General features: G+C 41.2%; 1 protein-coding gene across 1 annotated transcript in view; it reads right to left on the bottom strand.

Annotated features, from left to right (window-relative positions):
* The window catches only part of RANBP17 (RAN binding protein 17), a 312,972-nt gene that overhangs the window by 56,384 nt on the left and 232,897 nt on the right, over window positions 1–23,691 (bottom strand). The window contains exons 20-22 of the mRNA XM_006148371.2: window positions 18,695–18,783; window positions 9,823–9,930; window positions 7,241–7,323 (exon numbers count right to left, since the gene is read on the bottom strand). Of these exons, the coding sequence (XP_006148433.1) occupies window positions 7,241–7,323; window positions 9,823–9,930; window positions 18,695–18,783 (280 nt within the window). The remainder of the gene's footprint in view (window positions 1–7,240; window positions 7,324–9,822; window positions 9,931–18,694; window positions 18,784–23,691) is intronic.

A 23,691-nucleotide genomic window follows, 5' to 3' on the forward strand; every position in this document is an offset into this window, starting at 1 on the left:
AGGGAGAGATAGAGAGAGAAATGGAAAGAGACAAAGCAAGCTGCTAGGTTAGGTCCAGGACATGCACTGTGGTTGGCCATGTGGGAGTCCAGCACCTTCAACCACCATGCCACCTGCCGGCTCCAGGTTTTAAAATTTTTAACAGGTGACAGATATCTTTTGCAAACAAATAGTGCACAACTACAGAGCTGAGTGGTTCTGGTCTAAGTGGTGACAGGTTCCTGTCCTCACAGCCTTTCTAAAGGGCCTCTGTGGCACCTTCACAGACGGCCAGGGCTCTGCAAAGCCCACTGTGAAAAGCACTAGCCTGCTATTTGGTCACAGTAGTAACTGTGGCTTATATTGCACTTTACAAATTCAATTTGTGCATATTAAGTTCTACCTTAAAGGCACCTAGAGCACACAGTGCTTAAAAGACCTGTTGTACATTCTTATGTATAGTGAATAATCACAGCTAGTTCCATCCATTTCTAGAGTTTGGATTTTTCACCCATTCAGTTTTCTTAAACCAAGACCTAAGGAAGTATTAAAAGCAGTTCCATTTTGGCCTATAAAAACAGTCACTATTTCTTCCTTCTGTTCACTCTTCAACCAACAGATGTCACTAAAGATACCAGTACCCACAGGCAATGGGAAGAAAAGATTAGACAAATGGAAATTGAGCATAAAAAAAAAAACCTAGTTCTTAAAACTGAGAAAGTAGGTTTCCAAAGTAATAACATTTATTACACTGCATGCAATATTTTAACCAAAAATTTAAGAAAGGAATTTCTTTTATTAAGTTGCTCAGGCTGAACGGATAATAGGACTAGGTTTTGAAATACAAGTTCTTGAAGCAATTTAAAACTCATTAGGAATAATAGGCTTGGGCTAGTAGAAAATGCGGTAAAATTTAATCCTCATCCAAATGTTACCTGGGCTGTACAAACAGGAAATTGTCTTGTGCTACTGTGGCTAACCTCACTGCTGACCCTGAGCTGTAACGGCAAGAGCAGCCGAGAGCGGAAGCAAAATTAAAAACTTACATCAAAGTATATCATGACAGAATGTGGATAAATAAAACGGCATATCAAAAGTATTATTTTCTGCCAGTCTCACAGAGCAGTGAGATGGAGGCATTCCACACAATGTATAACAAAGCAGGTGCATTTGGAAATGAGTCCTTCCCCCTTGCACTGCCCTAATCATTGACTACGCAAATGTGGCCCACGAGGGGTGAACAGAGAAGAAACCCCGTGAGGAGCACGGAATGTTCTGGCCTCTTTCTTCCACGGGGCTCCCCTTCCTTCACCTTGGCTTACCGAATAAATAAATAACCCTGGCTCTTTTATGTCCTTCCAGTCTCACTTTCCCTCATCTTCTAGACTCCTGGATGGCAACTACTTGATCTCCCTCCAATGAACATCTTAGACTCTCCAGAGGTGAACATAGGGGTCTTGAAACATTACAGAAGGTAAAGACAGAGAACCCAGCTTGGACAATGGGGGCCAGCATGGGGTTCAATGTAGGTTGACAGACATTTTTCTATTATTCTATGTAAGATGCATGAGTTGTCACTGGTGATATGGCCAAAGGACATCTTCCCCCTTAGTTATCTGGGATAGAAACCACCGTATTTTAAAGAACAGTTCTTCGTCATAAGCATCAAAGGGGCAGTCCTTCTGGGGCAAGTACTCATTGCCATGAAGGAGTATGCAGAGACTACTGTCCGAAGTTGAACTGACTTTGAATGAAATTTCGGTTCAGCTAATTGCAAGCTGTGTAATATCGGACACATTCCTTCAAGTCTGCAAGCTTCAGTTTCTTTATAACAGCAACCATGGTGGCTAATTGGGTTAAGGGCTTTCTATACATCATCTAACTGAATTTTCACAACTTGCACAATCCTTATGAAGTAGGCATCATTTTCTCTCTTTAACAAGAAGCTGAAGGAAGAGAGGCTAAGTAACGTAACCAAGGTCATGTAACTAGTGGTGGCAGAATGAAACATCCACCTGGAGGAGTCGGTGGAGTAATTAATACATGAGATGTGTCTAATATAGAAACAGGCACAAATGGCTGATTACAAGGTGAGAACTAGCAATACTATCAGTCTACTAGCAATCGCAGAGCGGAGCCTTTCTGTAACCGCCTACTCTGTTCTCAGTAAGCAAACTCCTTGCTGGCTTCTCTTCTTAGTAACACGTGGAAGGTTTTGTCTCTTTTCCCCTCCTTCTTCTTCTCTTCTTTCCCTCCTTCTTTCTCCTGTCTCCTTTCTTCCTCTTCCAATGTAATCCTCACATAGCTACCTTTCTCAACTTTTGCTGTAATGTCTTTATGTTCGGACAACCTGACAGGAGACTGGATTGGCATTGTTCTACGAGATTTCTTCTGATGTCACTTGTGGGACACAGATTTTGTCCTAGAGAGCCTGTGGTTTTAGTAGAGGAAGAGGTTACTGCTTTCAACAGCCCCACCACAGTGGTGAATAAGCCCCACAAGAAAAAATACATTTAATAAAATAAATGAGTCTGGGCCCAGTGGATGGCATAGTGGTTATGTTGCTGGACTCCCATATGGCTGAGTATGGAGTCCTAGACTTGAAAATCTAGGATGACTTGAAAATCATGCTGGTAGGACTGGCAGGTGGTGTGGTGGTTAAGGGTTCTGGACTCTCACATGGCCAACCGATGTTCAAGTCCCGAACCTGGCAGCTTGCTTTCTCACTTTCCCTCTCTCTCACTCTGTCCCTCTTTGGTCAAATTACAATAAATAAATAATTAAATTAAATAATTCTTAAAAAAAAAACATTATTAAAAGAAAAAAGAAAGAAAGAAAATCACACTGGGCATGTGTGCTCATGTGTCCAAGATTTCAGGAGGAGAATGGAGGAGAAGGGATTATGCTATAGCCATTTCCCCCTGGAGGGTGATTTCTCACTTTTCCTCTCACTCTCACTCTCCCTATCTCTCCCTCTCCCTACCAAGTGCACATGTCCTAAGGCAAAGAACTCTTAAAAAAAAAAAAAGAAAAGAAAAACAAATGAGCCAAGAGACAGGAAAGATAGAAACTGTGACTGGTAACACGAACCTAACATTTGTGAAGTTAAAACTTTATTGATTACTAAGTGATTTTACATATGTACTGTTTCATAATGGAAATTACTGTTTCTTTAAAAAAAGCAACGAAGTAGAAACTTAGCACTGGCTATATGCAGAAGGAAACAAAAGACATTTCTGAGCAAAAAAGTGATATGGATTAATGAACCCCTTTCTAAAGAAGGTCAGTACACTGAGTGCAGGAGAAAGGCTTTAGATTAAGGAGAGGTATCTTCGGTAGGTACCTGCCCTTCTCTTTCTTTTTTTTTTCTTTTTTTTAGGGTATGCTCACTGAAGAGAGAAACACAGACAGTGAGAGGGAAAGTGAGAAGTCACCCCACGGGGTGGGGGGGGGCAGGGTGGCCACACCACAATCCCTGCTCCTCCATTCTACTTCTGGGATCTTGGGCATGCATGTACACATGCCCAGCATGAGTTTAAAACCACCAGGCCAGGTCTGAGATTCTAACTGCAGTTGGCCATGTGGGAGTCCAGCTACGTAACTGCTATGCCAGCGCTGGTTCCCAGTGGCTACCTGTTTCATGTTATACCCCTCCCCTGGCTTTTTACACATACAGGCTCAATTAATTCCCCTAATCTCAACTCAGCAGGTAGGTCAGTAGACATTTCTATTTTTATGGTTTTTGCCAGAGGGTGTGTGCATTTGCTGGAGACAGAGGGAAAGTGAGAAATCATCCCCTGGAGGGATGGCCACATCATAATCCCTTCTCCTCCTTCCTCCTCTTGGGGTTTTGAGCATGCATGTACACACACACACACACACACACACACACACACACACACACACCTGGTGTGATTTTCACGTTGCCAGGTCTGGAACTCAAACCACAGTCAGCCAAAGCACAGTCCAGTGCTTTAACCCCCATGCCACCTGCTGGCCAGTCACCAGGCATTTATTATTCCCAATGGGAAACTAGGCACAAAGAAATGTAGTATCTTATCTGAAGGCAATGGAGTTGATAAGCATTGGTATTAAGATCTACTAGGACTTAGGTCTTTTTTATAAGAGAGAGATTTTTGTTAGAGGGTGTGTGCACTTGCCAGAGAGACAGAGACAGACAGAAAGTGAGAAATCACCCCTCCCCTCCAGGAGGGATGACCACACTGCAATCCTTTCTCCTCTCGAGAATTTGGGCGCACACACACACACACACACACACACACACACTGGCATGAGTTTTAAGCCACTGGTTCTGGGACTTGAACCATGGCCGACCACATGTGAATCCAGTGATGTAACCTACTGGTCTCAGTACTTAAGATCTTTTAATCTCCAAAAACTGTGCTTTTTCTTTTTCTGGTTTAGAGAGATTTTTGCTATTGTGTACATGTGCTCTCCAGAGAGAGAGAGAGAGAGAGAGAGAGAGAGAGACAGAAAGTGAGAATCACCCCCGGGGAGGATGGCCACACTGCATCCCTTCTCCTCCATTCTCCTCTCTGGATTTTGGGCAGGCATGCACACGCGTCCCGTGTGTTTTAAGTCACTGGGTCTGGGGCTTGAACAGCAGTTGACTACATGGGAGTCCAGCAACGTAACCATTGTGCCATCTGCGGGTCCCAAAACTGTGCTTTTTCTAATATATCATGCTATTTTTGGAAAAAGGTCCTGACATGTATCTTACTATGAGAAGGGACTAAAACCAGTAACGTATACACTGAAAATATGGCAGCTGTATCTAGAATACTTTAAAAGGGCCCATTTTTACTTTTAGGAGGCCGAGTGTCCCTGTTCAATATGACTTCAATGTTTCTGCTTTCAAGTAGATGCAGACAGTGTGGCAGTGTAGTTGTGCTACATGTGGAAACACGAGAGCATGGGCTTACTGTCTGAAGGAGGTGATTTCTATAGTTCCCATACACTTACAGTCTCAAACTCTACAAATCAAATGTGTAATTAAAATGAAGCATTTAGGTGGCATGGTGGTTGGGAGCGCTGGACTCTCACATGGCCGACTGCGGTCTGAGTCCCAGACGTGGCAGTTTGCTTTCTCACTTCTCTCTGTCCCTCTCTGGTCAAATTAAAATAAATAAAATAAAAATAAAAGTTAAATAAAATAATTCTTTAAAAAAAAGGAAGCATTTAAATGAAGGCCTACAATGTATACATAACAGAGCCTAAGAATGTGTTTTGAATTGAAGTAAAAACAATTTAAAGTACCCATTTTTCTGGGCCAGCCCTGTAAAACAGTACGCAGTTAAATCCCATTCATAGGGAACCAGATCCCATATGGCCAAAGGAGGCTTTAATAGCAGTCCCAGTGGCTTGGAAATCACGTCGTGCTTAGACAAGTTTGGTCAGAACCCTGATGGCTAGAGAAATGGAGGGCAAGGATCATGGCATGACTGCTGCTTGTCTGGGGTGCTTTTGCTCTTCAGTGAGTACACATGGCCTCTTGTGATAAAAACAAAACAAAACCCATTTTCCTGCCTTTCAAAAAAAAAAAAGAAGACTTTTGGGGCCAGCAGGTGGCATGGTGGTTAAAATGCTAGATTCTCACATGGCTGACCACAGTTTGATTCCTGGACCCAGCAGCTTTACAATCATGCCAAGAGTGTGTGTATGCATACTCCAAATCCTGAGGGGAGAATGGAGGAGAAGGGATTACGGCATGGCCAGCTCTCAGTAGGGTGAGCTCTCACTTTCCCTCTCTTCGGTTCTCTCTCTTTCTAGTGAGCACACGTGCCCTGTGGCAAAAGCCTAAAAAAAATAAAACAAACAAACAAAAAACCAAAAACTAAAAAAAGATAAAAGGTAAAAAAGCAGGCTTTTTACTGTTTTTATTCTTAGAGGTTTTTGCTTAGGATGCATGTGCTTGCTGTGGAGAGAGAGAGAGACAGAGATAGTGAAAAGTGAAGTGATCAGTCCCCAGAGGGGAGGGCAATGCCACAATCTATTCTCCTTCTGGCATCTTGGGCACACACACATGTGCCTGGCATGATTTTCAAGTCACTGGATCAGGGACTTGGACCATGGTTGGCCATGTGGGAGTCCAGCGTCATAACTGCTATGTTTTATCTACTGGTCTCGGCTTTTACTTTTTAAAAAGCAATATGCTTTTGATCGGATGGCACTGTGGTTGGCAGGCTGGGACCACATGGGAAGCCTGGGTTTAAATCCTGGTCCACCTGAAAGGCCAGGTATGTTAGTGCATGCCTGTAATCCCAGTGACCTAGGGAGCCTGACACAGGAGGGTCCTGATACGAGACCCTGCCATCAGACAAGAGAAAAGGAATAGTCTTTTAATGGCTTTTCTTTCCCCCTTGGCAATACATGGTTAAAACAAAGAGGCTTATTAAATCTTGTGAAATTTGTTTCTAAGTATTCAAAAATAAATACGAAAATTGCAGGCAATTTTTTGAGATCTAATGTATTTAGAATTGGCTGATTTCAGAAAATAAGAATGGACAGACAAAAAAAGAGGACAAAGAAAGCAAGGATGCAAGAAGACATCCCTCAGGGAGACGTGAATGCTCAGAGCCCAGCTCAGAGCTGGCACTCTGCATGTGTCCCGTTAGAATCCAAGGGTTCTACCCATCTCACTCCTGGGGCCTGTCTGCATAAAAGTCTCAAGGGTAGAGAATTTCACTGACGAAGCCAATTTCACAATGGCGAGTATTGGGATTACAGTAGTTCTAAGGTCCAAACTGCTAAACGAACCCTAAATTTTTTGGACTATAATGGAGTTGGATAATCTTTATGACAGAACTCTGCTTCTAGGTGCTCGGCTTCTACACACTCCCTGTGATACAATATTTGTTGCTTTTTACAAGGATATTTCCTCCAAATTCAGCGACCTACTGGTCTACGCATTCTTTGACCTGAGATAGCAAACTCCCTGATATAACACTAAGCAATTTAAAATTCTCTATAACTTTTCAATATTCCATCTCTTTACCTACTGACACTGCAATTTTCTGCAAAAGAAATTCATCAAGTCGGTCCGGGATGATTTGTAGTCAAAGGCACGCTACTTACTTCTCCTGAGCCTCTATGACAGCTACCTGGCTTTCTGCACTCCTATTACCCACTTCACAAATTCATACAGATATGACGGTTCAAAAGAACCAAATAACTAACATCTTTCTTTCTTCCTAAGAGATAAATTTATATTGCAGAGACAAATATGGAAACGGATACTCACCATAAGTGCAAATCATTTTACTAGCTTCTCTGAAGAGAAGAATTCCATTAGGAGATGATACATCAAAATTCAAACGCTGGGATCTAAAAATACAGCAAAAAATTAGACTGCATGTGCAGATAAAGAAACCAAGTAAAGGTTTAAAATGTCCAGCGTTTTCATTTATTAGAAGTAGCAGCAGTATAATTATCCCTGAAAGTATCACTCCATTCAACAATTGTTGATAAAATATATATGCTAATTTTTTCACTATAAAGAAACTAGAAAAATTAAGAAGACTTACTTTCATTTATTTGCTGATTCAAAGAGTTCATATTCTTTTCTGTCCAAATATCCTGACACCCTATATCACAGTTCTCTCACCTTTCTCCTTTCATGCAAAGTGGTCAGAGGATAATAATAATAATAAAACCCACACGTGTACATGTCAGTTTATACAGGTACTTGGCTCGAGAGCTATATTTACATTTGCGATCTACTGCCATGTCAGATATACATTTTAAAAGCAAATTCAAAAGTGATGGATAGGAAATCCAGGTATCTTTAATACAGTACAGATGTAAAATGAATCATTTGATATTTCCAGCATATTTTCAACATATTAAATTATATTATGGACTACAGTTTTCACATCAAGTAGGTTAAATAAAGAGAAATAAATCCCAGGAGTTTTCTGGGAATAATTCTACTCTGGTTCCCGACAAGTGGTGAATGAACAAGGATGGACATAGCACCCTGATGTAACATTTGCTTTTTAAGCATCGTCTTGGCTTCAGTTAGCTCTGATATGCCTATTGCTGTGTTTTAAGAAAATAATGGCATATTTTTAAGAGGTTTAGCAAAAAAAACCCCAAAAAACCAAAAAAAAACCCCAAACCAAACCAAACCAAAACAAAACAAAGAAAAAAACAAACAAACAAAAAAACCCCACAAACAAGGTACTGCTAATGTCTTATTTGCCAGGAACAGAATGAGTTGTGTTTTCTATGCTTCGGTATGCTTTGAAAAATACTTAGGTATTAAATGCAAGTATAATTGATAAGAAATATGATGAACGTGTGTTGCATATGGTTTCTGATGAAATAAAAAAGCGTACATATAATTTGCGTTAGACTCTAGAGAAATCTGGACAAGATAACATATTTTCTGAGATCGGATTTTTCACTAGGTGATTCTTAGGACAGCTGTGCTAGATATGAGTTACCTGCCTATGCCAGATATACAGACCTTACCATATTCAATGCAATGATGCCTTTCCTTCAGGATTAAATGCTATATCAGTAGTATACAGTATCAATTATCTGGTTAAAAATTGGATACTTACGAAAAAAAAAATACCAAGCTCAATTTCTAGTATAAACTAGTATAAACAAAGCCATCCTCCCTTTAATATTTAAGGCAACTATGAGAATGGTGTTTAAACAACTAAAAGCTTTCGAAGGAATAATACTCACATTTCTTTATCTGCAGGTCTTTTTCCACCTCTTGCTTAAGAGCAAAATTTTTAAATTAGTGCTCTGAAAATCCCAGCATCAGAGAAAAAAATTAGAGCTGCAACTCATACTCCTTCCCTGTCTGGATAGCTCCCCTCCAACACACAGCTTACAAAGAGGGACTGATGAAACAAGATGGCCAAGTGACAGGTAATTTGGTGCGAAGCCACATATACACAACGGCATATTTTAAAGAGGTAAACACAACTAGCTTGCTGCAGTTTTTCTCTTTTAGCGGCATCTTTTGTTGATTTTTATGTGTAGAGTATTTGAATCTTTGGTGGTCTATGCAAATTGTAAGGTCAACTGGGCAATTTCTGAGAAGCGCTGTAGGTGCTATTTCAGTCAGAATTGTGAGTGAATAAATCATCCGAATATATGCGACCTAGTATGCAGGAAGAAGCGGCATAGCTAAGAAGTCAAGGCAGGGGCTAGCTCACAGCTCCGGGGCGCCCACGTGGCCATGAATTATTCTGGGACTCATTTTCCTTATAAAAAAAAAATGAAGCATCTCAATTCAGAAACTTATAAACTTTCCTGCTTTAAAATTCTAGAACTGCAATTAAGCAGTAAAATAGTTAAAATAGCTATCCTCTCTCCATTTCTGCCTTTGAATATTTTAAATAATGATGGCTGTAGTCTTTCAATTTCCCCCACAACCCACAGTCCCCATAACTCCTAAGTTTACTGTACTTTTCTTTCAAACGGTCTCCACCATACATGTCTAATTCTATGTTTTTTGTTTTTAACTTGCTATTGGGTGCATATGCTCACCAGAGAGAGAGAGAGAGAGAGAGGGCATGGGGAGTAAGAAAGCATTCTCCAGGGGGGAAGCCACACCACAATCTCGTCTCCATTCTCTCTAGGGATTTTGTACACACATGCACATGTGCCTGGCATGATCCTCAAGGCACTGGGCCCAGACGTGAACCAAGTTAAGGGTTCAGCCATGTGGGATCCAGCTGCCTTAACCACCATGCCACCACCTGGCCCTCTACAGTTTTCATGGATCACCTTGAATTTGGTTCTCAGGCTCTTACTAAATATCGAATACACACATCCATTTTCTCTCCCTGCCACGCTGCTTACCTGTTTTGCATTAGTTCTGCCATAAGTTTCAAGATGGGAGTGGTACACGCTGGCTCTCCATACCACCGTTCGATTGCCCTCTGAAGGATGGGAAGGTATGCTGGGTACCTTTTACAAAGTCTGTTAAAGAATGTAAGGGTCTTTAACCATCATGCCTTCACCACGCCACTGACTGACCAAAACACACTTAAAAAATTTGCCAGAGGGCATTTGTGCTTGCTAGACAGAGAGAGAGAGAAAGAGAGAGAGAGAGAGAGAGAGAGAGGGAGGGAGGGAAAGTGAGAAGGCACCCACATGGGGCATGGTTCCACCACAATCTTTTCTCCTCCATTTCTTCCTCTTTTTGGGATTTTGGGCATGCATGAACCCAGGGTATTTTTCAAGCCACTAGGTCTGGTACTCAAATGATGCAGTTGGCCCTATGGGATCCCCCCTCCAAAAAAACCCCATTTTAAAAGTATCAAATAAGTATAACACTTAAATAATTATCCTTAATGTTGTAGGAAAGGAAAATAAATTTAGTTAATGAGGGTAAGTATGTATTTAACCTACTATTACAAGGGTTTCTTGAGCACCACACTAGTAATACAAATAATTTGTATTATGAAAATTTTAAAATACGTAAATGCCGAGGGAAACAGTAATAATGAATCCCATGTGCCCATCTCTTTGCTTCAAAATGACCTAACACTTCTTTTTTTCTTTCTTTTTAAGTTGTTGACTTGCTCTGCTTGATCCCATGGAAAATCTTGGATATTAGCTTGAAGAAAACCTTCAGGTTACTATGAATCTATTCAAGGTCACTGTCACTAAAAGGCAATCCCACATACACACAAGGAGAAAGTCTCGAACACCCTTGTTAATACTAAGGAGTATACATCTCTGACATGTCTATGCCATAGGCTATCAGAATCTGGAAAACTCTCACTCATCTTCGCTGGCCTTTAAATCCACAGCTTGCCTCCTCCTTGCAAAAAGGACATCTAAATACAGAATTAAGGCCTGAGACTGCAGCAGGCAAAGTCTGACTTACGCCACAGCTTGCCCTTTCTTTACTTTTCTAAGTCCCCAAGTATCTCTCCCCGATATTCTCCAATGCACTTGTCTTTTTGTTTCAGATGGAAGCGCTGAACTGAATCACTTACCAGGGTCTCTCTTCTGTGTGGTGCAGGTGGAGATTGCTATGATGAAAAAGGTCACTGTAGTTTCGCCCTCAGCCTTGGAATACATTTCAAACTCCTAGCGTGTCACGCAGGGACACAGATCTGGCCTTGAACTATCTTCAGTCTCATCTTTGAGCACTCCTGCTCCGCCTGTGGTTCAGCCATTCCTAACTCTGCAAACCCACCGATGCCATCTCGTTTCCACTCCTCCACACAGTGCTGCTTCTGCACGTGCTCCTGTCTTTCCGTACCTAGCTCAGGCTCTACCTCTTCTGGGAAGTTTTCTCGATTTTGTCAAAAGGCATCAATCTCTCTTTTTTGATTTTTGCCATAGGGTACAAAAATCTGGTTGCTCACCAGAGAGAGACAGAGACATAGAGGGAACATGGGAAATCACTCCCCAAGAAGGGTGGCCAAGCTGCAGTCCAGTCTCCTCCATTTTTCCCTCAGACTTGACCATGCATGCATGTGCACTGGGCTTACCGTTCAAGCCTTTGGGTCTGGGACTCAAACTGTGGAGTCAGCCATGTGGGGTCCAGCACCTTAATTACCATGCCACCTGCTGGCCCAGGCATCAACCTGTCTCTTACTCCTCTATCTTCAAGGAGCATTCTTGACCACATCTCCTACAACACAGAGGTTTTCGCTATAGGGCATGTGCGCTCGCCAGACAGAGAGAGACAGAGACAGAAAGCGAGAAATCACCCCCCAGGGGGGACAGTCATGCCGCAATCCCTTCTCCTCCATTTTCCTCTCAGGATCTTGGGCACGCACGCACACGCACCCAGCGTGAGTTTTAAGCCACCGGGTCCGGGACGCGAACCGCGGTTGACTACGTGGGTGTCCAGCAACATAGCCATTACGCTAACTGCTGGTTCCCTGTAAACGTTATTTTTTAAAAGATGATTTATTTATTTCTTCTGAGAGAGGCACAGGCAGCCTCAACAGGGTCCCCATGCTGCCATCCACCCCCAGCCTTAGCTGGCCCCGAGTGTGGACATGTGCACGTGCACTGGTGTCCTCAGGGATGTCCTGGACATGGATACAGGACCTTTCCCGTGCATCCAGTTGCCTTGCCACCATGCCACCACCTGGCCTGGAACGCCTTTGTTTCTGACAGTAGATACTGTGTGCTACACACCGTGCTGGGGGCTGAGGGTCCAGAGCTAAGGGAGACACGGCTTTTATTCTCAAGGAATTCATGCCCAAACCAGGGTGACAGGGACATAATAGGATGCACAGAGGAGAAAATACTCCACCAAAAGGTTGCTTCAGCACAAAGCTAGTGATCATTACTGGGAAAGCAACTGGAAGGCTCATCCTAAGGAAAGTTTAAAGACCCAAATCCCAGAACCTAAGGATACCAGAGGCAAACGCAGGGCCCTTCACGAGGCACTCTGAAGGCGTCAGGACCATTATGTTTTTCAGAGCACACTGCATTCACTACGGGATAAAGCCAGGGGATATGAGGGGACGCTCCCTCTTCTGTGTGCAATGAGAATGTGCCGATTCTAATATGCTTCTGACAGAGGTGACTGCCACGGAGAAAATGAGTGATTACTGGAGAGCAGAGTAGAGGTCTGCTAAGCAAGGAGGTTAAGAGGGCTTTGGAGCGAGAGTGCCAGGCTCAGATGACAGGTGAGAATCAGAACCCACTCCAAGAGTTTAATTTTACAGCAGCCTTGTGAGGACTAGGTATATATGGGTGGGGAGACAATGGGAGCCCTTCGGTAGAAGAGGTGCAGATCTAATTGCTGCCACCCAGAACTTCTCAGTGAGTTCCTAAGAACTCATTGGCTCAATAAAAAATCAAAGGTATTCATGGCATGACACTGCCTCATAGGATGCCAGTATGAAGACGTGAGAAGTATCAGGTTTGCTTCCTCACAACACCCGCTGCCCACCTGGCCACCCGCCACCCGCCCAGAACTTACTAGTGGTTACTACTGTATGTTGGACCCAAGAAAACAGTAACAAGTAAAAACACAGTTCTGTCCCTCTGGGATCTCACCATAGAGAAAGCATCATAATATACTAGACGGCGACAAAAGAGTTTTCATTAAACTGTTTAGGGGGGAGAGTCTGAGGACGTGGACGTAGATGACAAACAGGCTGCCAGTCACCCAGAGCGTATTTAAAGGTGCTCCACCGACAGGAAATACCTGTGTGTGCGCGTGAAGGTGCTGCCGCTGGGAGCTTGGTCTCTCCTGTTTGGCAAATGCTCATCCATATTCCAAGCTTAACCCAACTTCTCTCGGGAAGTCTTTCCTATTTGGCCATAAACGCCCATCTCTCCCTCAGGTATGTTCATCTGGCCCTTTGCACTCATCTTTGTTAGAAAACAGTCAAGCTTGTTTATTTGTTTTTGTATCACTACTAGACTGTGAGATTCTAAAGAGAAATCTTTCATTCATTCTCCTTTTCCTTGTATGTGGGACAGACACACTCAAAAAACGCTTGCTGAACAAACCGTGTTTTCGTTTGCTTTCTCTCCTATTTCAGTTTGTCCGGCATATTACCAATCACTTTCTTCTTGAAACACAATTCTGATTTTGTTAGCCACTTAAAACCATCTATTGCTTTATGCTACTTAGAGAATAAGGATATAAATTTCTTAGCCCGATTATTTAAGGGTCTCAGACAAACTACATTTAGGACCATGAAATAGGGGAGGTCTATAATAAAACATGCCTACATGACTCTCTTCCTAGGCCTGGTGCTTAGGGCACTGAAAACGTATCTTTCTTCCTAGTCCTACAAGGTCCAGTCCGTAAGATCCAGGGCAATAGCTTCACCTTTACAGGGCCTTCCCTGGTTCTCTAGCTAAATACAATCATTTTCCTACTTTTTTTGGCTATGGGGTGCATAAACTCACTAGAAAGGGGGGCCGGAGTGAGAAAGCATTCCCCAGGGGGAATAGCCACCCTGCAAGCCCTTCCCCTCCATTCTCTTCTGGGATTTGGGGCATGCATGCACGTGCCTGGCGTTGTTTTTCAAGCTGCCAGGTCCAGGACTTGAACTGCACAGTTGGCCATAGGAGATCTGGTCATCTTCACCACACTGCCACTGGCTGGCCCCTTATTCTCCTATTAGTATTTTTGTCATGGCACTTAGCACTTTCCATATTTTATTATAGTCCTTTATGTAGAGATCAGACTCTTTAACAATAAGCTCATTTTTTGGATTTGTGTAAGGTTTGTGTCTGGGTAATCTATTTCCTTTATGAAACCTAGCACACTCTTTAGCCCAATTTGCTGAATAATTAAGCAAACGAGATTCCTTTGTCACATTCTCTAGCAGGCACAGGAACTAACCCCAGTGGTGGGGTATTCACTTCTGCCAGACTCTGCACTGGGCCCTTTACAGGATCCCAGAATCACATCACAGCACTTCTGTGCTGTGAGATGAGACAGATAGCACTAGCTCTGTCTGGGGTAGAAAACGGCCGTGAGACACAGGTCGTCAGGTGGTGAAACCAGGACTGGAACCTAAGACTATCCTCGCCCAGTGTGTACTCGTCATCCTATCTCACTGTCCTCCCCTTTCTTTGTATAACGCGCTTGTTAATAAACAGCACTGACTGCCTCGCTGAGCAACTGTGGGCCCACAGATCAGATGCCGGCAAGTACAAGCCTGAGTGCGAGAACAGGAGGTCCCACAAATTCCTTAATTTTTTTCAATTTCCTTCTGGATTTTGGCACCTAAGTCTAAATACGAGCTGGGAAACGTTTCGACAAGGGGGTTAAATGCACTGAAAGGTAAGGAGTTTTCCTAGCACTGTATTCCCAATAAAGTATATCAGTGACCCTTCTTCAATTCTTTCAGAAAAGAATTCATCGAGATGACTGGGGCTTGTTGCGGGCAGTTCAGTTTTGGAAGGACAGCATGACAAGCAGTGGAGTTTGTGCGGCAGTTAATGCAGGCAGCGTTCACAGAAATGTTCTGGAATTAAATAGCTAACCACTAAAATAGCATTTTATCAAATAAACACCATAAATAAAATGCATTTGACTTTAAGATGACATAGGATGTTTCTTCTGCATGCTAAGGATTGTATAACAAATTAAAGAACACACATTTATGTGGATAAAAGGCAAATAAACTTTCCCCAGCAATAATGTGGGAATCATCACTGACGGTTTGACATATCAATATCTCAGGAAGAATAAATGACTTTCATATCTACGTTTTTTAAGATCATATACTTATTCATTTTTGCATTACTTGAATACTTTGAAAACAATCTGTACTTTATCACTAGAAACTGTTTAAAGTATTTTGAAATATTTTAATAAAGCTTTTTGAATTATCAAATAATGTAACTTTTAAACAAATTTTACTATTATTATAAATATTTGCTCTTCATCCTTTGCCCAAAGGAAAACTATAAATCTTGTCTCAACTGAATGAACACCATTTATCATATTCATTTTGTTGTCAATACAATTATGAAAAGCCTTTGGCCTTTTCCCAAGAAAGCTGATTTGCTACTGAAACTCAATTATTATAAGCAAGGCCAGTACCAAACCACCCCATTTGGCAATCTGACACAGCTTCCTCCACTCCTGAGTCTGCTACCTTCAGCATCTATGGTCAAATGGAGGAGACAATGGTGTCTAGTTGGAAACAAAACATGAAGTCCCAAGACTTTCCATTTGCTATTTTCTGCCATCTGCTGGACAAAAGGTTCATTTCAGATGGTACCAAAAAGAAAAAGCCGTCAGGAAATGGACAACAGACTTAATTTAAAACTTAAGTTAAAGTATCTTATGTAAATTTTGGGCAGAATCAATTATGGGAGATATTCCTATTCCTTGGCACTGAGGGTAATGTTTCTGACCTGGATTCTTGGCTAAAATTATGAAAGGTGTAACCATGAAAGGTTAATTGCTAAACAGCATAGAGGTGTACTTTTTTTTTTTTTTAAGAATTATTTATTTAATTTTATTTATTATTATTATTTAATTTGCTATAGGGCATGTGTGCTTATGAAAAAGAGAGAGTCAGTGAGTGAGAGAGAGAGAGAGAGAGAGAGAGAGAGAGAGAAGCTGCCAGTTCTGGGACTTGAACTACATGTGGGAGTCCAACGCCTCAAACACCATGGCACCTGCTGGCCCTGTAGCTTTTTTTAATTTTTTTTAATTTTTTTATTTTTGGAGAGGTTTTTGCTATAGGGCGCATGTGCTCGCCAGAAGGACAGAGAGAGACTGAGAGATAGAAAGCAAGAAATCACCCCCCCGGGGGGATGGCCACGACGCAATCCCTTCTCCTCCATTCTCCTCTCGGGATCTTGGGCACACACGCACACGTTCCCGGCATGAGTTTAAGCCACGGGGTCCGGGACTTGAACTGTGGTCGGCTACATGGGAGTTAAGCGACATAGCCATTATGCTAACTGCTGGAGCTCCTGTAGTTTGGTTTTAAGATCACCAATTTTAAAGTGCCCAAACTAGAATTTTAAATCTTTTCAAATAAATAAAAATTTTGATTTTGGGAATTGCTATTTATGTTTAGGGAGAAAAAAAGGTCATATGCAATTCTAATTTATCCTTCATAGTTAAAAGAACTGTAAGACCTTCCGTGCTCAAATGTGTCATCTCTGTACATGTATTTATTACATGCTGATATAAAGCATGTATATGACTCCTCAGTGACATGGAAAGCTCTAATTTCTAACTCTTTTCTGGGCACATACATCTTATGAAGTAGGTTTTATTTATTTATTCTTTAATTATTGCCGGAGAGTGCATGCACTCACCAGAGAGAGACAGAGGGACAGAGAGAGGAAGGGAGGAAAAGGGAGAAAGTAATTTCCAATGGGGTGTGGTCATGCCACAATCCCTTCTCCATTTCTCTACCTTGTTGGGATTTGGGGCATGTACACACGTGTATCTGGCATGTATGCACACATACCTGGCATGTGTTAGAAGCCACCAGGGCAGGGATATGAACTGCAAGGTCAGCCATGTGGGCTCCAGGTCCCTTAAGCACCAGGCAGTAATGCTGGTCTAATGTAGGTTTTAATTAATCAGGGTGGCCCCATGGCCTGGTGGCTAAGACAGTCAGATTCTACATGGCTGAACAAGTGGTTTGAATCCTGGCCCTGGCAGCTCAGACACCACACTGGATATGTGTGCTGCATGCCTCAGGTCCTGGCAGAGTAGAGACATGGCAAAGAGACCGTGGTGTAACCATGTCACGGGGGGTGGCGGTGGTGCTGCTTCCTCCCTCTCCCTTTCTATCTCTGGAAGGTGAAAGCAACCTCCGGGAAGTTAAAAAGTAAAACAGTAATTAAAAATAGAGTACTCAATGTTTAACTTTTTAAATAACGTGTAGAATTCTCTTTAAACCATGGCCATACCCCTCATTATATTTCGGGCCACAACTACCGCGTAGTAGTTGAATGCTGCCTTTAGGAAGGTACTTTTACAATTTTATCCACAAGGCAAATTTGGATAAGAGTTTGAACAAAGAAGCAGAGAAACAGTGTAACTTAGAAACAAAATTAAACCAGGGCCAGCTCCATAACCTAGTAGCTCAGGGAGCTGAATCCCACATGGCTGAATGCTGTTCAAATCCTGGCCCTGGTGGCTTAAAAGGCATTCCAGGCACATGTACATGCTTGTCCCAAATCCCGATGGGATGGAGAAATGGAGGAAAAGTGATTGTGTATGACCATGCCCCACTGGGTGCTGGTGGAGATACATTCTCCTTTTCTGTCTCTGTCTGTCTCTGGTGGGTGCAAACACCCTCTGGCAATTTAAAGGAAAAAAAAGACTAGAATTCTTCTCACGTGCTCTGATGATTTTATGTACAGGAGGCATGAGACCAATATATTACACTTACACGACTTGCAAAACTTGTCATTTGCAGTAGGATGGAAAATGATTCATATGATACGATTGAACACTAACACACATTTATGATGGCCACGTATGTGTTGGACATTATACCAAATACATGACCTACTTTAATAATTACAGTAAGCCATGACACTGAATTATCTGCTTTTTTTTAGATGAGGAAACTAAGACTCAAGAGAAGTAAATGACTTAGCATGGTTTCCAAAGTAAACGAAGACCTGGGATTTCGAGCCTGGTGCCGGACACCACAGTCTATGCTTTTGACTCTAACACGATGACATATTTCTGTGGGGGACTGTGCGTGTGTGTGTGCTGCACACTCACTAAGCCCTGGTAAAGGTAAATTGAAATTTCATACCCAATTGACAAATCCTGACCATTTATTTCACTCTTTTAATGTTCATTAAAGGATATATCCAAGATAATGAAAAACTGTAGCCGGATGAGTATTAAAGAGACAAAGTGGCTTTCACAGTCTGCTAATTGAGATAGCACAGAATTCAAACCTCCTAGAAAACACCAAACGTAGAATTCAGTGGTCCCAAGTATAAAGATGTTAGCCAGATTATCCCCTGCAACTGCAACATAAACAATCATTTGGAGGAAGTGATTTTTAAGTTGCCGATATTTAATAGCAAAAAAAAGTGACCTCTCTGAACCGAGTCTCCAAATGCTGCGCTCAGTTATCTGCACTGCTGCCACTGTGCTGTAATTTTTAGCTGATTACACATTAGTTCATTTAGCTTTGTTTCCTCTTCCCTACTGTGCCATACTATTAAACGAAAGCGAGGGGCCTGGCGTCCCTCTGTGCACAGAGCTGGTATTGTCACAGTGTAATAAGGATACATCCAGTCGAACAGCATGGTGTAGCTGGTCTTTGTGTTCAGAGCAAAGGCAATCCCTCGAAGATCTCTTGCCAGCCCGATCAACATACGCTGTCAGTGGGAAAGAGACACAGTAATTGATTTTCACGTTAGCGCAGAGCAGATGGAGTAATAATCAGGCAATAATGACCACATATCTGATTTTGATTCATTAGCTGAAATGTCTCGCTCAGATCCTTTTCTATAGAAAACCATAGACTCTTTAAAGAAATAGATCAAGTCTGCTGACCAACTCCACTTTGCTTCTTATAAATTAAACTAAGTCATAATTTCAGTAATTTAGGAATATTTAACTCCTCACATACTTTGCTTTTAAATAAAGCCAAGTGAGAAAAGACATAGGATGGATGATTTTACAAAAGAGATACACGCAGGGTCTAGACATTATTTAATAATAGCAAATCTTAAGGTTGGCTTGTATGAAATCGTATAAAATCATCATTTTAGAGTGTAGACTGGAAACGCACTGGTATTTATAGATTCCTAATGAATATCTTTAATAACTTAGGACACAATAAGTCACCTGTCACCTGGACAGGTGACTATAATATACGCAGAATGGCAGCTGCATTCTCTAAGAAAGTGAATTATAAATCTGATGTGATTAGACTTGAATTTGGATGGCAGCTTTATTTAACTCTACGATTAAGGCAAGGCAATTTATAGTCTCAGTTTTCTCATCCATAAAAGGGGCTAATGCCTCTTTCATTGAGGCATTGTGAGAAATAGATTTAATAAATTTATGTAAAAATGCCTAGTAAGAGCCTGATACATAATAAATGTTTCATAAGTATTAAGTTTCAAAGGAATAAAAAAATCCAACGTGAGCAAAAGAGATCTGAGTAGTACTCGGGGCTCTTAATTAAGCTGTCCTTGGGATGATGCTTGGGAAGAGGAAAAGAAAACCCATGAACAGATGCTAGAATGTCAGAACAAAGAGCACAAATAAACATAATTGCCAAACAAGAGGGTGGAATAATTGAGATATGCAACTGTGATTTCTGAAGATACTGTTTTCCGGTGGAAACAGTCTGCCAGAAAACAGTCTCTGAACTTTTTTTTTTTTTTTTAACATCAGCATTTCTCTTTCTTCATACTTTGGTAGTAACTTCTTTAGGAAGTTTAAATTATCATGGAGGAGGCAGCGAACCCAGACCCTCATCTTTAATGCCTAACACTTCTAAGTAGCAAATAACAGTTGACCAGTCAGAAGTAATCGGAATTTCTTATTCCCTCCACTCTTCCTGTCGAAAAGGTGACTCAATATAACTGGATGTTGTTTATAAGAACAATTCCGTTTGTACTGTTTAACAGTTTATAGGAGGATGGTTACAAATAAACATAATTGCCAAACAAGAGGGTGGAATAATTGAGATATGCAACTGTGATTTCTGAAGATACTGTTTTCCGGTGGAAACAGTCTGCCAGAAAACAGTCTCTGAACTTTTTTTTTTTTTTTAACATCAGCATTTCTCTTTCTTCATACTTTGGTAGTAACTTCTTTAGGAAGTTTAAATTATCATGGAGGAGGCAGCGAACCCAGACCCTCATCTTTAATGCCTAACACTTCTAAGTAGCAAATAACAGTTGACCAGTCAGAAGTAATCGGAATTTCTTATTCCCTCCACTCTTCCTGTCGAAAAGGTGACTCAATATAACTGGATGTTGTTTATAAGAACAATTCCGTTTGTACTGTTTAACAGTTTATAGGAGGATGGTTATCTGATTTCTGAGTCTGAAAACTCTAAATTTCTGTTCTGCTTCTTTAAATAACTTCTTTTTCTCTTATAATTTTGCCGGTCCTTGTTTTTCTATAATTGGCCAGCTTCCTGTAGTTCCCTAATGTGACCTGTTATTTTTAAAAAGATATCTTGTCTTTTTTTGCCTTTTCTCAAGACTTGGAACCTGTTCTCTATCTCAGCTTCCCACGTTCCTCCCGCCTGGTCTTCTAGCCACCAAAGTACATCTTAGAAGCTTTCTTAGAGCCGTTCTGTTCCGACTACTTGACTTGGCGGTATTTCTGCTAAGACGGCCTTTTGCTCTATTTTCATCACGTGCACTTACAGGTTACAGGCTACTTCCAAATACTCTTATACTTCCATATACACATACAACACCCATCGGTCAACTCCGTATCAGTCAACAGGAACCATGGGCCTTACTTTCTCCATGCCTAATACAAACGATTAATAAAATATCATAGGCTCTTCGCCACACAAAAACAGGGTATTTTTATTTTATTATAATTCCATTATAATTTCTTTCTCCCTTAAAGGATATCAGGCTAATAAAATGCTACAATTGACTCAAATCTGTAGTTCTTTTTCAGTGTAGTAAAATGAGGCTATGAAATTATATCCATGTTTTATTTTAGAAAATGTTACTACAGAGCAAAGAGACCGTAAAATATCTAAATGTACATTTTTAATAGATTCAACTGGGCAGGAAAATGCAGTGTTAGTGTGACTAAGAAACAGATTTCGTATCTCAAAGCTGCAGAGTACTGTAATTTTCTACACTGATGCACAAATGAAACTAAGAGAATATTTTTCTCCACAACCAAAATATACCCATCTCTGGTATGAGAGAGGAAAACTGTTAACTAACAGCTCACCCAGGCTACTAAAGAACGCGAGTGGGAGGCGGTGTGCCGCTCAGAAGAGGAGCCACAGTTACGATCTCATCTAAAATAGTACAAAAAGATTTAGGTGAAAAGTAGCCTTTTGGACGGTCAACACTACATTGGTCTACAAAGTGACAGGCGCCTATATTTTCAGAGAAGCTGTTTTGGAGAGAAGGGTTTGTCTGGAGCGCTCATCCTGTGGATGCCTTTTCCGGCAGTCCAAGGAGAAAGTGCTGAGTGTCTCAGTCCGCTGCGTGGTGAACCGCTGTCGGTGTGCCAAGCATGAGACGGATGGGCTGGGAAACAGCTGAAACGTGGCTCCTTCCACCCTGACCCCCCAAACAGGGTTTCTAATGGAAAGTCTGACAGACCCTTTACTGTAGTGGCACTACTGGGGGCAGCTATAATATTATCCTCATAATTCTACTATATAATAACAACAAAGAAAAAGAAGGTGAAGGGTCATTGTGCTTTGTCTTTAGAATTAAGATGGCTGTCTTCATCCTTACAGCATACTCTTAATTCTGGAGACACATCTTAATAACCTCTAAATAGTTCCAACAAAAGAGCCGTGTCAGAGGAATGAGCAGGCCCCAAGGTGTTTCAACTGGAGTGTTTTCATCTGCCTTTATTGCTCTATCCCTCTCCAGAATTAAGGCAATAACCTGTGATAAATTATTCAGGAACTGCTACAGGGATCAAAGCAAAATCATTCTGTTAAAGTGCTGTTTGCAACATTTGGCACTTAGTGCGAAAACTTTTAATGTGCGCATGCTGAAAATCAAGGATTTTAAATAATTTAACATTGTGGAGTTTTTACGAAGGGACTAAAGATAGCAGGTTCCTATTTAACTGCTCCTCTTCCTCTGAGAAGTCTTCATTCATTTTCCTTTAAGCTGATGACGTCATAGCCAAATCAAAAATGATGTATGAGTCAGGGGAGGATTGGACTATATTTTACTATGGCAACCATTATGGGGGGGGGCCTTATATTCTGAAATAATACCAGTATTATTGGTCACAATTTTTCCTTCTTTCCCCCCTTACTTTGAAGAGAAAATTCAACGCTCTTCTCTATTTTATTAAGTCAGAAAACAAAGCTATAAATTTACAGAGTTTTGCAGCATTTCCTTCCCTTACAACTATATCTCAATTTGGCAACATGGGTCCTTACTGTTTAAGTTCATTTTGAAATCTGCATTTGAAAAATATCTATAAATAGGGAGTTAGAAAATCCTGGTAAAGGTTGCAAATTAAATGACTTTGGCAGTCCTGCGGCATTTTCATAGAGATATTTTAACAGCATCACCTCCTGTGGATTGGAATACTAAATACTTTATTGAAGAACAAAACAGAACTGTTTTTATCTCTGGTACTTGCAAAATGAAGTACCTGAAAGCACTTTTGCATGTATTATTTATTCATCATGATAGAAAAATAGCCTTAACCTAATAAATTACATTTAAAAGCATTTAGTGCAAAAGTTTTGTTTATGATAAAGCAACAGATTTAGTTCTTTATCGGTAGCTTAAAGCACCAAGTTTTCTTTATACAAATTAGACAGATGGTGCTTACAGTAGAATTTACTAAAGGTCTGTCACAACAAATGCAGCCAAGCTGCATATTTAATCACTGCAGAATCTTGTCTACCTGCAGCTGCCAACTGCTAATCCAATTTCCCTGATAAATGTGGCAAGAGACACGATCAGCAATAAAGAGCATCTAACTCCATTTTCCTGCAGGGCGTCTTTTGATGAACATTTAGGACGGAAGCGCGGAGTGCACTGTGTGGCCTTGGTCCGTGGCAGCTGCATGCATTCTGAGGCGCAGTTCTCAGGTTACTCACTTAATTCTGCCACTATCATTACGTTGCTATTGATCTCAGTAGCTGTTGCCTACACAGCATTACTCTAGATGAAGCTGAATCAGGCAGTTATCATGCATCAAACTTGCTCAAAAGCCTGGAGATTTCCCCTTAATTACTTGTGATTTTATTTGCAAATACCGTTAAAGTGTAATCAAGCAGTCACTTTCCAGGGTCGTTAAGAACTTGCTGGTTTAGGGATATATCACTCGAACGCTATTAAAAATGACTCTACAAAGATGGTTTCTATCAAACTAGATGGGATTACATCAAAATGGGCTTGGAATAGAATGAATCTTCAAATGAGATAAATGTAATTTTTACAAAGATGGTGTTTTTCAACCTCAAGGCTTCTTTCTTATAATGGGCAACCATGGCCATCTTAAAGCTGCGAAGATTTGGCTGGTCATTAAAAAGAGCTGGAAGACATCTAAAAATTTTAGCTAACCTGAGTGGGAACTCTGGTGAAGAA

The sequence above is a fragment of the Tupaia chinensis genome, unplaced genomic scaffold (assembly GCF_000334495.1).
Source record: "Tupaia chinensis unplaced genomic scaffold, TupChi_1.0 Scaffold000234_1, whole genome shotgun sequence".
Classification (NCBI taxonomy): domain Eukaryota; kingdom Metazoa; phylum Chordata; class Mammalia; order Scandentia; family Tupaiidae; genus Tupaia; species Tupaia belangeri.